General features: G+C 33.4%; 2 protein-coding genes across 2 annotated transcripts; both read left to right on the plus strand.

The window, feature by feature from the left end:
- Window positions 1-4,682: 4,682 nt before the first annotated feature.
- Window positions 4,683-12,596, plus strand: LOC116030478 (chaperone protein dnaJ 13-like). Its single transcript, XM_031272735.1, has 13 exons — window positions 4,683-4,937; window positions 5,452-5,738; window positions 6,216-6,413; window positions 6,499-6,613; window positions 6,853-6,939; window positions 7,545-7,633; window positions 8,966-9,050; window positions 9,349-9,402; window positions 10,076-10,156; window positions 10,867-10,944; window positions 11,345-11,587; window positions 11,997-12,104; window positions 12,184-12,596. The coding sequence occupies exons 1-13, from the start codon at window positions 4,794-4,796 to the stop codon at window positions 12,238-12,240; spliced, it is 1,626 nt and encodes a 541-aa protein (XP_031128595.1). The 5' UTR covers window positions 4,683-4,793; the 3' UTR covers window positions 12,241-12,596.
- A 794-nt stretch (window positions 12,597-13,390) lies between these two features.
- Window positions 13,391-15,670, plus strand: LOC116030319 (bifunctional adenosine 5'-phosphosulfate phosphorylase/adenylylsulfatase HINT4). Its single transcript, XM_031272539.1, has 6 exons — window positions 13,391-13,574; window positions 13,670-13,716; window positions 14,534-14,610; window positions 14,707-14,773; window positions 15,218-15,295; window positions 15,370-15,670. Exons 1-6 carry the CDS (start codon window positions 13,500-13,502, stop codon window positions 15,452-15,454), a joined length of 429 nt encoding a protein of 142 aa, XP_031128399.1. The 5' UTR covers window positions 13,391-13,499; the 3' UTR covers window positions 15,455-15,670.
- The last annotated feature ends 717 nt before the right edge of the window (window positions 15,671-16,387 follow it).

Here is a 16,387-nt window from a genome sequence, read left to right on the forward strand (position 1 = left end):
ATTTATAAGTCACATTCCACTTTTAATCATTTTTTATAAAAATATTCATATTTGGTCCTAGTATATATTATTGTGGCATGACTACTTTTGGTTCTCCGTCAACAAAATTGTTGAAATATCATTAAATACAATGGTTTTTCGATCATTTTTATACAAAGTAAGTTGACCCGACTATATTTTTATGTTTATTTTTTTGAAAAAATCTGTAATTGAAGACCGAAATGCATTTGTATTTAATGACATTACAACTGTTTTGTTGATAGAGGACAAAAAATTGGCCATATCACAATAATACTAGAACCAAATATGGATGTTCTGTTAAAAAAAGACTAAAATTGAATTACCACATATAAATTTAGGAAAAAAAAATGGAATTAACTCTTTTATTTTTATGGGTAATGTCTAATCAGTAATCACAATTCACAAGCGCCATTCAAGGATCGAAATTTGTTCGAATCCTATTGCACGAGTTCTACTGAATAATTTTATTATATATTTTCATTCACTTATTCGTGAAACGATTTGGATCGGATTAATATGAAAATATAATACTACTTATGAATAAATTGTTTATTACTTATTAGGGAGAGTGACAAATAATGGCACACTTGTGTGAGACCGTCTCACTGATCCTTATTTATAAGTCGGGTCGGGTCGGGTCGGGTTGAATCAACATGCAAATGCAATGCTTATATGCACAAATTCATACTTATATGCTTAAATGTAATACTAATTACGAATAAAATTGTTGTCATTTATAAGGAAAAATGTTTTTTTAAGAAAAATGTATAGTAATAACTTTTACATTTTGATGTAAAAGTATTATATTTTCCATCAAAAGTATTACATTTTTCATAATAAATAATGTTTTCTTTACTTATAAGGAATAATATAATACTTTTGAGGAAAAATATAATCATTTTAAATCGAAATGTAAAAGTATTACATTTACCATTATAAGTAACACAAAATTTATTATTGATAATTAGTATTACATTTAAGCATATAAGTATGATATTTGTGCGTATAAGTATCACATTTTCACATTGACTCGACTTGACTCGACTCGTCTCACGGTGAGACGGTCTCACACAAGTTTTTGCCACAAAGAATTTATAATCTATTCATGATTAATATTAAATTTTCTAATATAAGTATTATATTTTTATTGTAATATGACCGGCCTACCCAAGTTTTTGTCATTATAATTGTATGAATGACTCTCCTATGAGACTGTCTCACGAATTTTTATCCGTGTGACGAGTCAGATCACTATGCAAATGTAATACTTATAATAGACAATATAATACTCCGTATTATTGTATTAATCATTAATAAAATGTTTATTGGGAAATTACACTTTTCGTCCTTAAATTATATGGTAATTATAGAATTCGTCCCAAAGTGTTGGTCATACTCACTTTTCATCCCTAAGTTATCATTGACGTTGCACTTTTCGTCCATTTACTAATAAAATATCAGGGACGAAATTTACAATTTTAGTATAACCCAGGGATGAAAAGTGCAGCGTCAATGATAACTTATGAACGAAAAGTGAGTATGACAAATATTTAGGGACGAATTTTACAATTACCTTATAACTTATGGTCCATGTTTATTACTTATAAGGGAAAATGTAAAACTTTTGATGAAAAATGTTATATTACATTTTTTCTTATAAGTAATAAACATTTTATTCTTTTTTTGAGTTAATTCCATTTTTGGTCCTAGATTTATAGGTGGTATTCCACTTTTAGTTCTTTTTTTTTTTCAAAACATCCACTTTTAGTCCTAGTATTATTGTGGCATGACCATTTTTAGTCCTCCGTCAAGAAAATCATTAAAATGCCGTTAAATACAATGACATTTTGATCTTTTTTATACAAAGTAAGTTGACCCGCTATATTTTTTTATGTTTATTTTTTGAAACAAAATCAAAATTGAAGACTGAAATGCTCTTGTATTTGACGAAATTTAAACTGTTTTGTTGATGGATGACCAAAAATGGTCATGCCACAATAATACTAGTATTAAAAGTTGATGTTTTGAAAAAAAATGACTAAAAGTGGAATGCCACCTATAAATCTAGGACAAAAAATGAAATTAATTCTCTTTTTTTTTTTTTTGAGTACTACTGAAGCACAACGAGGCTTGAACCCACTCCCATCATCCATGTGGAAGTGTTAATCGGGACACCGGGTACCACTTGACCACAAGGTCTTTAACAACATTTTATTCTTAATTAGTACATATTACATTTTCATTATAAGTGTTATATTTTAATCTTGACCCCACATGTCTTACGGACAAAAATAGGTGAGACGGTCTCACACAAGTTTTTGCCTAATTGCATATATAAATAATTTTATCTAAATTATTAGGACGAGTTCTAATATTTATTCAAACTAAATTGCTAATAATACTAAATATTATCTATAATTCTAACCAACTAATAATTACTGTAAATCAGATGTTCTAAACACATATTTGCACGCCAAAGGCCTTGTGGTCAAGCGGCATCCGGTGTACACTCCCATGTGGAAGGGAGTGGGTTCGAGCCTCAGTAGGTTGAGAAAGTAGCTATTATGAACAGATACTACAATGTAATAGAGTCAGTAGAACTCAAAAAAAAAAAAAAAAAACATATTTGCACACCTGATCTTATATTGTATTTATCATTAACATTTGTAGGTTAAAATGAACCAATGCATTCTCTGACTTGAAATAAAGTATGAAAATGATGTTGATGAACATATTTTTTATTTTTCATAATTTTAATAGAAAATTAAAAAAATGGAAAAATTTTGGAAAATGAAAAATAAAAAAATGAATTAAACACGATAATAATGAACTATATAAAATCATGTATCGACATGATTGTGTTATGTTATTAAACTCTATTTTTTTGAAAGGGTGTTATTAAACTCTATTAATTATTGGTCTATTAGTTTGTTCGAAGATCAACAAATTAGTTGACTCATGTTTTGATTAAGGCACTTAGAGCATCCTTAATAGTTTTGTTTTTTTTGTTTTTGTTTTTTTTTTTTTTGTTCTTTTGGTTTGTGAATTTTGAGGTGCCAATTAGGAGATAAAAGAGGGAGAGAGGGGAAGTAAAAAGAGAAGACAAAAAAAATTAAAAGCAGGTATGACGCAAAAAAAAGCAGACGCGCCAGCAGACACGTATATTGCACGCGCACGGCTAGGCGCGGTCTGTGCAGCCCACGCACACGGCTGCATCTCTCCTTTCCCTTTTCTCTCTCATGGCGGGCCCCACAAAACAACCATTTTTCAAGAAGACCCTAGCTATTTTCTCTCCTCTACGTAAGTCATGTTTTTTTAAAAAAACTGTGAAAAAATCACTATTGTGATTGTGCTTAGCTTTTAATCCATAAAAATGTTATTTCATCCTAATTATATTTTACATTTATTTCAGTAATGCTATCACAATTTTCAATTTTAATGAAATTCAAAAAATTCACTCCAAGTTAGGGGATGTTTAGAGCATCCTTAGGCGGTCCACAATAGCCAATTTTGGCACAAAATTTAAGAACTAAATTTGACTTAAAGCCAGACAACAAATGGGAATGGCTTACATGGCAATGAGATATTTGTCCTGCGAGGTTGAGATTTTGCAGGTTAATAAATAGGCCCCACCATTCAACAATTCCACGCCTCACGCACGCGTGAGGCGCGGAATTCGCGCCCAGGCGGGCGCGTAACGTAATTTTTTTTTATTTTAATTTTTATTTCAGTTTTTATTTTGTTTTTTATTTTTTCTTTTCTTTTTTTGCCTCCACCCTCATTTTCTCTTTCCTAATCACACTTACAAAAACACCTCAAAATCTACACCCAAGTTTTAACTATTGGGGAAGGCCTTATCAATGGAGTTTTTTCGCGGTTATTGATGAGTTTTTGTAAGTATAATTATGAAAGAGAAAATGGGAGGAAGAAAAAAAATGATTTACAAAGACTCTGTCAGGCGCGCCTGACACGCCCACCTGGCGTGCACGCGCCAGAGTGGGCGCATGCTGTGCGCTAAACGCGCACAACATCCTTCCTTTTCTCCCTTTTGCACTGTTCCAAGCTCCCATATTTTGCAGGAGTTCTCCACCCTCTCTCTCATGGCATTATCCATGACATTATCCCAAAAAAAACTATTGATAAGGGTGCCCTTAGTTGGGTGAAATTTTTTTTTTCATGGAATTTATTTTTCTTAGAAGGGAGGAAAATAATGAGTTTTGATGTTTAGTTCATGGAATATGAAAAATGAATTCTTCAAATTTGAGAAAAATAAAACCATTGGTTGGAGCAAAGATTTTGTTTTTCATTGAAGATGGGAAGAAAAATGGGTATGATTGGACTATTTTGTCACTTGTGTTCTTTCATAATTATTCTTGCTTTTCTTAATTTGTAGAGGTATATAAGTCTTTATAATCGTTATTCATTACAATTTCTTTTTTGAAAGCTTATTCATTACCATTCTAAATCAAACCCAACAAAGGAATTAATATTTTAAATAATTTTTTTTCACCAACTAAACAATGGAGTTCATCTTCCTAATATTACTTTTCCATGAAATTTCAATTTCACTTTTCCTAAAATATTTTTCGTGAATTTTCAGTCATTCTCGAATATATTCGAGAAAAAAAAAACAATATCGACTGACTATTGACTTCACCTGAATTTTCAGTCATTTTCTATCTTCTTTTCCATCAGAAAAACCCTAAACCTGCTCGACATATCCCGGAAGATAGCGCGATTGAGTCGAATCTATTCGAAACGAGCGAGAATCGATGAAGGCAGATGCCGATGGGCCGCCGAACAGAGAGCTCTATGCTCTTCTCAACATATCACCTGAAGCCTCCACGGAAGAAATCCGGAAAGCTTATCGTCAATGGGCACAAGTCTATCACCCTGATAAATATCAAGCTCCTCAGGTTTCGCTTCAGATACATATATATGCTTTTGGTTCTTTCTATTTTCTCTTACATTCAGCTTTTATCCACTCGTTTTAGTAATATATCATTTCATTTGAATATATCAAGCTGAAATAGTTGAATGATTCTGCATACTTTGCTGTAATTGGCTCTTGTTTTTGTTTTGAATTTGCATTCGAGTGTATTATCGAGAAAATTTGAAATCATACTCTACTCAGTACAAATGAGTTCACTCTCTTTAATCGATAAAGTGCTTTTGTAGGAAAGCAAGAAATTCAATAAAGGCTTGCATTAATAGAAAATTCATTCAATATCATTTTGTGTGGTCATATATAGTTATATCCCATTTAAAGTTGCATTCATATAACAATGGATGTTGCCTGGACATGATGTATCACACTGGCATGGAAGGACCATTTCGTATTTGATATATTTTCAAGTATAGTGAGTAAAGATATCCACAAAATGGGAAACACTTAGTAATTAGTAATTAGCATTAACTCTCTTGTCTCAGATGAAGGATATTGCAACTGAGAATTTTCAGCGGATATGTGAAGCATATGAGATTTTGTCTGATGAAACAAAGCGGCAGATATATGACATTTATGGCATGGAAGGATTGACCTCTGGTTTGGAACTTGGTCCAAAGCTGAACAAAGCCGAAGAGATTAAGGAAGAACTCGAGAGACTACGACATCAGAAGGAACTAGAAAAGGTTGCAGCCCACATCCGCCCTTCTGGTTCAATTCTAGCAAATTTGTCATTGCCACAGTTTTTACAGGGTAAAGGCATTATGAAAGGGTACATATCATTCTTCTTCCATTTGTCTTTTTATTGCTTCTATCCATGTAGTTGATATTGGTGCAGATGAGAAATGTGAAGAGGTGTAACTTGGCGGGAGTTTTTCATAGACACACTGGTTTATATTGATTCCATTCAAGAACTGTATAAACCTGTAAAGCTATTATTCTCCCTCTATTGTACTTCCTAAGCAACACCCCAAGCCTAACACATTTAGTGATTAAGTTGTGCTTAAGATGTTCCAACATGCTGGTCCTTATTACTGAACTTACTTTAAGTTACTAATCTCATGTTGGCCCTTGGTCATAGAACATATAAAGTTATCAGAATTGCTTTATTAAGTCCAATCTTATAAATTTCCCTAGTTGGAGATTGTAATAATCCTTTACTTCTTACTTTCTTAGGGGTCCTGTCAAGTTTTGTTTCTACAATATTACTATCTCCCATCTTATCCTTCTTTTTCTAAATGAATATCAGAATGGCTATGGCAAGTGAAGTTCAGTCTCAAATATCCAAAAACAATGCAATTGGTATAGGTGGGAATTTAGCTGTTAATGGAAACGCAGGTGGTGGTGTGGCTTCTGTTGTTTTTCGTCATCAGATGTCTTCTGTTTCTTCCTTAGAGTTAATGGGTTCTGTTGGTATGCGGGCATTGATAGGGGTACAAGCATCTCGGTAGGATGACTTCTCTTTTCTTGCGGAGCTTGTACTCTTGAAAATTTTCACTTGTATGATATTAACTCTGTTGTTGTCTCATTAGCAACTTATCGCTCCACTCTACTGCAACAATGGGTCTTGCCATGTCTCTAAGAGATGGTTCAATTAATCTTTCTAACATTTGGACCCGCCAACTCTCTGATACAACAAATGGAAATGTAAGCTTGTTTCTAGAACTATAAAATTTATCATCTTCCTGTCCATATTACATTGTTTTTTATTCTCACAGTTGTATGTTCTTCAATTCCATTGCAAGTATATAGATCACTGTATTTTTGCGGGGCTTTAATTACTCTGTGGATCAGTTCTGATTTCAATGTAGCTGGATTCTGTTGTGGCAATATAGTGACATAGTGTATTTTCTGTTGCTAATTTGTACAACCTTTTGAACCTTCAGATTCAGCTGTCTTTGGGTACGGAGTCATCTGTAGCTGTTGGATGGCAGAAAAAGGAACAAAAAATGTCGGCTTCCGGAGAGATCAAGGTTCTAATAACTGTCACACCCCCTTTTGCTCAACATAAATTTGACTTCGATGTTAGTGGATTGAAATTCTTCTTTATTAGTGGCTTTGTAATTTTTTTTGTGAATGACATCTGTATGGGAAGATGAATATTTAGATGTTTCACAACTAATATGATGAATCAGAATACAGTAGGGGTATATGATAAATCCCATACAATGTCTAACCTTTTCTTTGACTGTTAGCACTTTGTTCTCCTCTTATTTTGATGTGTCCCTGTGGAACATAAGTGTAATGTGTATTGGGTGGGGCTTAGGAAGGCAGTAGAATGTATGTTTAGAAGTTTGAACAATTCTTATATCATTTAAAAGATTCATGGAAGACAATACTTTTATTCTTTTCCTCACTCTCTCTGTGATACAAGCAACTTAGTTTTGTTTACTATTTCCAAGCACTAATTGGGTTAGGGCTTCCTCATTATCAACTAATTTTGATTTATAAATTTAAAACAAATGTGTTTCTATTGGCTATCCCTGCTTGCACTAAAGTTTAAATGCATTAAGCCTTTTATTTCTAGAAATTAGTACTCTATATTTTCATCATTGCATTCTTATTTGGCTTACTGTAGATTGGCATGGGGTCCTTTGGGGCATCGGCTCATTATACTCGCCGCTTTTCATCAAAATCTCACGGGCGCATTGCTAGCAGATTTGGAAGGTTTGCTGCATTTTTGTCTTTTCTCATTTATTTTTGAGGATAAAAGTTCAAACTTTACAAATCCCTTATTTCTTACCATTTATATTGTCAATTTTATAATTCATTGTCTAAATTACTACTGCCAAAAATCTTGCATAGATGAACTATGGATAAATCTTTACTTATAAGATGGCCAGTTACTCTTTATGTGATGCTACCTTAGCTGCTTTAGATTTTTCATAGATCATACTTGTTTTGGAATATTCTTATAGCCTCTATCTGGAAGATGACATATCCAGTATCTATGGGAGGACAACAAATCACTTTGCTTTGTGATCATAGAATTAGATAGATCAAGATGGAAATAACTGTAACAAAAGAGAAAGATGAACACAAAGATTTACGTGGTGGGGTCAATTGACCTACATCTGTGGGTAAAGACAACAATACATCCACTTAGGAGTATCCAAAAGGAGAGTACAAGAGGTTGTGATTCCACCTCAAATAAAGCCCCCAAAGCCCTAATTACAAAACCCAAATGAGAATGCCCATTTTCATGCATTTGCTAACCTCTCAAACTCTTGGGGGATCTTTGTAAGCCATGTCATCTGAAATGCTTACAGACATATTTCAAAGGGCTAATCTCAAAAAATGGGATCTCAAAGAATTCAGTCAGAAATGCGTACTCATTCCCCAATTTGCACTTATAATATTCCCTTCACAAAGAACCAACTCGCAGTCTCTAACAGTCTAACTATACCAATGTGAATAATAGACTTATTTATAGGTGTAGAAATTGACCCTTAGAGCTTCATATTCAGCCTTGACTACTCTGTAATGCATGTGCCTAATATTGGTACCCAAGTTGCCAATTTGCAATTATTTTGTGGTAAAGCAGATAATTTGCATGTGATATTGCACCACCGGGCGAGAACTCTAAAAAAATCTCCAAAACATTATCTTCATGCTATTATTATTGGAGTATTTTATTTATTTTGATTTAATATTAAATTCTCAATGGACTGTTATTGTAATGATTTAGTCAACTTTTTAAGATTCTCTAATTGACGCATTGAAGTCAATATGAATAGTCATTTTATTCCTGTGATGTACAGACTTTATGTAAGTTTTCACGTATTCATTCTACTATCTGGCAATGTTGTTCCTTATAGTGATTTGTTTTTAGGGAATTGTGTTTTTGATCAATTTTATGTTTGTCAAAGAACATTCAATAGATGGCATAAAAGTTTAGAATGCACAAATTTGTATGCAATTTGAATGTTTTTTGATTGTACATTCTCTTATTTTTTCAGGAATACAAAATTTCCCACTTGTCTATATTTCATTTTGCAGTACTGCACTTGAACTTGAAGTTGGGGGTGGAAGAAAAATATCAGAATTCAGCACTGTTTGTATGCTGTACACAGTAGGAGTTCAGGTTGGGAGCTGTATGTGGACAAACAACTTTTCTCATCAGAACCTTCCCCTTCTAGAAGTTCCCCAACAAAGAATGGGGGGCAGGAGGGGAAGATACTTGGAATTATCAAAGAAGTTCTGCTATTTGAGATTTTAGATAAGAAAAATCTTTAAAATAATTTATCTTTCCCCTTTTTCTCAAAAAAATGCTTACCTTAACTTCTTTGTTCTTTTTGAGAAAGAGGGGGCTCTTAAACTTGGTTTGGATTGATATAAAACTGGCGTAGTTTCTAATACAGTTTAATCTTTACTATTGCTAGGGTATCTTTTGGAAATTTGAATTGCACCGTGGAGGCCAAAAATTGATAGTTCCTGTAAGTTTACTTGCAAAATTGTGTTCTATGTCTTGTGGAAACATTATTTGACAAAATTTCTGTATATTTGCATGCTTAATGAATGCCTTGTGATCAATTTGCTCCAGGAAAAGTTCTGGAGTTTATTATTGCTATGACATGTAGAAAGCTATCTGACAAGTAAAAAAGTAAACTTATTTGTAATGTTGAACTAGTTTATTCTTGTAATAGTGGTAGTTTGGGATGCTATTTACTTGCATTCTTTTTATGTTAGTAATGCTAGAAATTCAAATATCAGCTGATGATCCAAATATCCAATTTATTCTAGCTTGAAATTCTGTATATTTTACCAACCACATTGGCCTTGCCTAGAAGACTTAATCTTTGGCATACATTGCAGTCATAGATAATATGGAAACTTATGGTAAATTTATAAAAGGTAAATGCAACCAAAGTTATTTGATGTATAATAATATCCCAATTAGACCCTTGGAAAGATATAGATAATTAGATATAATGCATCAATTTAAGTAAATGTGCCATTGTACCCAGAAACAACTGAAAGTGTAATCATAGCATCTTGACTATCACAAGGACACACTATTAATTGTTTACATCCTGTTCGCATCCCTTATGGCTTGATGCTTCTAGTGGTTGGTTCTGACTTCTGAGTTTCTAATGTGATTCAATGCAGATATTGCTTTCCAGGCATTTGGACCCTTTGTTTGCAACTGGTGCCTTTGTCATTCCAACATCGTTTTACTTTATATTCAAGGTTTGCAGTTCAAATTCTTATACCTATTTGAACTTTTGGTTGAGTAGAAGCTATTGTAATTTATAACATGATTCTTACGGTATGACTTCCATTCTTTGCATTGAGGAATGCTGAGTTCCATTATTGGCTCACATGCATCCCTCACAGAATACACTTGTATATATATGTAGGTGGGCTAGAGGTTTTGTTTCTTTCTTTAGCCTTTTGTCTTAGGAGTGGGTTTGTGGTTTTACATCTTTCCATTAGTTAAAATGTCTCCTTTGTCATTCTTGTGGCTGTTTAAACTTTAAAAATTGAGATGGTAGCAGGATTTTGAAATAAACTAGCCTACTAGTAATAGTAATATTTTCAAATCAAAGATTCAATTGAGACTTGGCATAATTAGATGTATCTAGGGAACTTGTCATTTTTAATCTAGGACCTCCTTTTAAGTTGTCTTTGGCTGTATATTTTTCTCTTTTTAAATGACAATATTTTTTAAAGAATCCATGTACAAATTGCAATTTTATGTTCTGCATGGGATATTTACATTATCTTTTGTTCAATGAAAAGTTGGGAGCTGTGTGATATCAACATGTTGAATCTTTTGGTTGCATAACTGTCCTAATTTCTTTTGCAGTCATGCTTTTGGGTGGATTTTAAATTGCTCATTTTTCCAATGGTTTTGAAGTATCTATCTCTTTATGATTTATCTTGCTTTATATTTGCAGAAATTTGTCCTGAAACCTTATTATCTTAAACGGGAAAAGATGAAGGCATTAGAGAATGCTGAACAAACTATTACCAAGGTAAATATTAAATATTTTTGATTCAATATTTTTAGTATTCTTGGTGCTTGAATTCATTAAATGCTTTGCTAGTTTGTTTGTTAGTTAGTTAGTTTTTTTTTTTTTGTTTTTGTTTTTGTTTTGTTTTGTTTTGTTTTTTTTTTTTTAAATCATTACAGCTCTGGATATTATGATGGCACTACCAGCCAAAGTATTGCACCTTGAAATTACAGACTCTTGGCTCAGTTGAATTTTATTTCATTCTGAGCCAGTTCTTATCTTCTATTCAATTGCTTTCTTCCCAGCTTTTCTGCTAGGCATTTCCCTTATTTCCACCAATGAGTATCCAAATGTTAACATTGCCCCCATAACGCCCATCCTTATTCCCCCCTGTCTTTTACTTATTCCTCATTCTGTGTAGGTTCGAGAGGCAAGGGCTGCAGCTGAGAAAGCTCAACATATATTAGAGAATGTTGCCAATAGAAAAAGAAATAGACAGCTAGAAACAGGTGGTCTAGTTGTGACAAGAGCAGTATATGGAAGTCGCAAAGCACTGAGGAATCGGACTAAAAATATGGAAGAAACTGGAGATGATGCGGCTTCTCAAATCTTGGATGTAACTCTACCCTTAAATTTTCTGGTGAATGATTCTGGACAACTAAAGGTTTGTCTTCTCTCTTTTTATGACTATGATATCATAATTATGAGCAGTGTTCAATACATTTGGGTGATTGACTGATTGGTAAATTTAGTGGATTTTAATTCACTTTGGAAAAAATAGGGGAAGGAAGTCTGGTTCTTTGTTGCATATTTTTACTTTTCTTGTCTTATACTTGACTTTTACTGCATTCACTTTGTATTTGGTTTCAAACAGTGAATTTCACAGATGGTGAAAATTTTCCTTTTAGAACCTGCTTATACACCCGCGGGTAAACAACTTAAACAGTCCAACATATGGCAGGACTTGAAAGAAATGAAAAATAAATAAAGCAATTGTTTTGGTTTTACTCTGGACATCTTAGGTATTTCCAATTTTCTAGAGGTTCTTCTAACTAGATAGGATGTCTATGCAGCTACACGAGGGTGTGAAGAAATCTGGAATAATGGGATTTTGCGATCCTTGTCCTGGAGAGCCTAAGCAGTTGTATGTTGAGTACACATTTCAAGGCAATAAATTTGAGGTATCCCGGTTTCCTCTTGCTAATTTTTCAACTTTAAAAATTGAGAACTGATAATGAGGATTGGGTTTCATATCCACAGGCGACTGTTGATGATTATGAGGAGTTGATTATACCACATGAAGCACACAGAATTTGATTGCCATCGAAATAGATCCTTGCTGTTTCTCCCAGAAGAAGTGAAAGAAAAAGCTGTAGCCAGCAATGGACTTGTGAAATTCAAGCTGAACTCATACATACCTGATTGGCGATTTTTCATTGCTTTGCAATGGCATTTTAGGATACCTTGGATTTTTCTGTGTTCATTGCCGAACAGCAGAACAGTGAAAGGTTTTGGAAAGCTTTTCCCCTTAAGTGGAGAAAAGGGGATACACCTTGAAGCTTTGCTCTGCATGTACAAAAACAAAAAACTCGTGATCTGTAATTGAATATAGAATAAGTGATGGAAATCCATTACATATTTGATCATGAATAACGATGGACATTTGTGTTCAATGTTTCTTGCTGAATTTCTGATGGTCATGCCAACTATTGAAGTGTAGTGTATTCAATCCGGCGAATACAAAATGTGATATACTCCATATGTGACCAAATGTTGTAACTATTGTTCTCAAAGCCTAGAAAGTAGAAAGTAAAATTTTAAACAAAAAATAAAAAACACCAGGAGCTAGGAACCGGGAACTCGAACAACAAAAAATATTTTTTTTTTAAGGAAAAAAAGCCTAGAGGGTAAATTTGAACTTTTGTCCATTCGAATTATAACTAAATTAGATATGATCAAACTCCCAATCCACATCTCTTTTGATTATTAACTTTAATAATTTAAATATACAAATATGATTTCATTTTATTAGATCATGATATAATACATCAACTAAAAATATAAGCGCTAACAGCTAATCTTATGGTTGCCCATAATTCGAGTTAATTCCACTAGAGATCCCTTGTCTTTTTAACATCTCAAACTATTATTTTTTTGGTTTAGGACTATAGGTAACTTCTAGTTTTTAGTAACCATATTTTCAAACCGATTTTTAGTATAATCCTTAACCAATTAAATCAGTTTAAATCGGAACAATAACAAAAAAAAAATATATATGAAAAGACAAAAATATCCTTATTAAATATATGAAAAATCACAAAAATAATTAAAATATTAAAAAAATAATAATCTATAATGTTAAGAATGATAAATTGAGACTAAATTTAAAATTGACACGGGATGAACCTGGGGTGGAATTAAATCCCGGTAATTCCATAAAACAGCTGTGGATCAAATCGACTATTGGCAATTTGGGATAATTTATTCAGACAAATCAAATGCGTAAATTCCAACAATAAACCAGCGACCCGCGTGTATTCTCCGGGCAGTTCCGGCGACTGAGAGCGCGGGGAGCAATGGCGGCTGGAGTTTCGGGATGCATATTCTGCCAAATCGCCACCTCTTCCACCTCCACCACTCTTCTTCACTCCGTCAGTAGCTCTTCCTTTTCCTTCTTTTTTTTTTTCGTCTTATCACGCTTTTTCCACTGTCATCTCTCAGCTTCAGTAGATCTCCGTTTTTGCAGGATGAAAAAGTTGTAGCATTTCAGGATATCAACCCTTCAGCCCTCAGGTTCTCATTTCATCTCTTCAATTTGAAATGCGAATTAATTAGTCAGTCGGTTCTAGCTAATTTTGTCTTCAAACTATTCTACCACTTGGGTTTAGTGACCTAATTTTGACGTTGATCTTGCACGAGAAGGTGAGATAATTTATTCAGATTCATATTAGCTATACAGTAATTGCTAGATAGAATTAACTTATGATTGATATGAAGCGGGTTAGTGAATAGTGATCATGATGGGATTTCATGTGTGATAGCTAGGAAATCTTGTACTGCCTGTGTCCCTGTAGTGAGACTTCTCTAATGCATTGAAGCATTAGAGAAGAAAGTGTATTGTTCATATATGGTCTATGGTGGCTATTGATCCTGGCAACATTCTTCATTGTAGCTAAAGTGCTAAACTCACTGGATAAATGATTCTGAGGGTGATATCTTTTTATCATTAGGTAGCATGAATGGAGCTTTCTTGCTGCCAAGCTTCTAGTTTCTGAGGATAGTGCTAGTTGCTTTGGTATTACATGAGAGCAGCTCATCTTTGATTGCTTTATGATCAGTTAGGGAGTTTATGATCTTCTTGTACCTATTACATCTTTATTATTGTTGTTATTATTTCCATTACATATATTTTATTTTTGATTTCTATTTTTTTTAGGTTGAATGATGGATAAAATATATGTTTCAAGTTTTAAATCACTTTCACAATGATTATTTATTAATTTCTCAGGCAGTTTTAAACTTTAAAAATTTTCATGTATAATTGAGATTTTCAAAGCTTGCTGTTGAAATTTTCTATTAATCAGTATATTGGAATTGGAAATTATGACAGGCATTACTTGGTAATTTCAAAAGAGCACATTCCTACAGTCAAAGATCTCCAGAAAAGACAAGATGACTACACTTTAGGTAGTTCCTCTGACATAATTGCTACCACCTAAGAATTTCATAGGTATTTTACTATTTTTTTCCCATGCAACTAGTGTTCAAACTTTCTTCTTGTAGTGAGTCACATGTTAGATGTCGGGAAGAGTCTGTTACGGAGAGATGCACCTCAGAGCAAGCAATACAGGTACCGGTTTTCTATTTTTGATTCTTGTAGTTTAGTGTGTATACAATTAACAATATTCAGTCTACTGAGATCACTTTGGAATGGGATTGACAAACAATTGTTGATCCAATAGTTGAGGCATTTTCCTAACCAGCTTCTGGTTTTTGAGAGCGGGGAGACTAGTTGGATTCTGTGGTATTCAGACTGCTGCTGAGTACTTTTTTGTAACTCCGCTACTAACCAATTTATGAGTTTAGTGTAGCTGTAAGCCTGAAAAGATTGAACGAATCACAATATTACACGATTTTGCTGTAATTCATAGTCATAGTTTACACTATTATTTGTTGGTGTTGAACCTAAAAGTTTATAAACTCTGAATCTCTTTGCAAGCAAATAATGCCATTGAAGAAAAAACAATTAATAAGCTGTTAATCAGCTAAAATCGATGCATTCCCTTTGTTTCAGATTTGGTTTTCATCAGCCTCCATTGAACAGTGTTAATCACCTTCACCTTCATTGTTTAGCGCTTCCTTACACTCCCAGGTGAGTTTACATTTGTTTAACTTTTGTTAGAGGGAATTGTGTGTTTCCACTTTGATGTTATTGAATTGAAACAGCTGGAGATGTATAAAATACACATCTTTGGGACCACTGGGTGGATTCATTGAAGCTGAAAAATTGTTGCAGAGATTAAAGCTATAACTCTATAAGTCCTCACCCCTTATGAATGTAAATGTGATTGGGCATCCCTGGGTTATTGTACTTCTAGATAGAATGTGCAAGTCTTTAATTTTAAGGTGTTAGTAATATGATTGTTGCTAAAAACAGATACAGATGAACAAGTACTTATCAAGATTCATGATTCAGTTCCTGTATTGTTTTGATATTATAAATAAGCCTCCATGCTTTTATTATTAACAATAATTGTTGAGACTATAATGTTTCCAAAAATGTTTTCACGTTGCGGTTTGGGTCAAATTTGAATTAGTGTCACAGCAGTGGAATACCAAATGTTGACACGTCGAATGCAAAAAGTGTTTCTTTTGGTTATACTTTATTGTCTCTTGTAGTATTTTTCACACTTTGACGTGACAATGGGTAATCGGCCATTATACATCCATCATATCAGGCTTAAAATATAAGAATCAAAGCAACCTGATATTCGAATTATAAAAAAAAATTGACGAAGAATAATCTAGTTATGCCCGCATAAGCAGTTCTATTGATTTTTAGGCAGTAAATAGTGGGCAAGGACACATGATCGAGCCCGGGTAACCGTAGTGTGGGAGTTACATCTAATGTGATGGGCTCTTCCTACTTAATGAGCCGTTGAGTCGCCGTGATTTATCCCTCCATGATCATGTTGAGCCATAGTGTGGGGATCTTAGGGGGAGAGAAATTCGCCTTTTAGTGGGCAAGAATAATACAGCTGTTCTGTGAACAAAGGTATTAAATGGCCATAAATTCTTTGCCTAACCTTCATTTAATGGCGCAATGGCAATGCTTTTATAGATTTATGTTTTTTTTTTTTAAGTTATAGATTTATGATATTCTCCCCCATCTTTGACAATGAAATGCCAGTTGGTTTTTAGAGGAAACAGTAATTATTTATTTTTAAATTTGTTTAGTAATGTA

The sequence above is a fragment of the Ipomoea triloba genome, chromosome 9 (assembly GCF_003576645.1).
Source record: "Ipomoea triloba cultivar NCNSP0323 chromosome 9, ASM357664v1".
Classification (NCBI taxonomy): Eukaryota; Viridiplantae; Streptophyta; class Magnoliopsida; order Solanales; family Convolvulaceae; genus Ipomoea; species Ipomoea triloba.

What these genes read in the sequence shown, in the direction of transcription:
- LOC116030478 (XM_031272735.1), top strand. Translation starts at nt 4,794, where the DNA reads ATGAAGGCAGATGCCGATGGGCCGCCGAACAGAGAGCTCTATGCTCTT. An exon ending in TGTACACAGTAGGAGTTCAG is followed by an intron (nt 9,051 to 9,348) that starts GTTGGGAGCTGT and finishes TACTATTGCTAG; the next exon opens with GGTATCTTTTGGAAATTTGA. An exon ending in CTGAACAAACTATTACCAAG is followed by an intron (nt 10,945 to 11,344) that starts GTAAATATTAAA and finishes CATTCTGTGTAG; the next exon opens with GTTCGAGAGGCAAGGGCTGC.
- LOC116030319 (XM_031272539.1), top strand. Translation starts at nt 13,500, where the DNA reads ATGGCGGCTGGAGTTTCGGGATGCATATTCTGCCAAATCGCCACCTCT. An exon ending in ATCAACCCTTCAGCCCTCAG is followed by an intron (nt 13,717 to 14,533) that starts GTTCTCATTTCA and finishes AAATTATGACAG; the next exon opens with GCATTACTTGGTAATTTCAA. An exon ending in CCTCAGAGCAAGCAATACAG is followed by an intron (nt 14,774 to 15,217) that starts GTACCGGTTTTC and finishes CCTTTGTTTCAG; the next exon opens with ATTTGGTTTTCATCAGCCTC.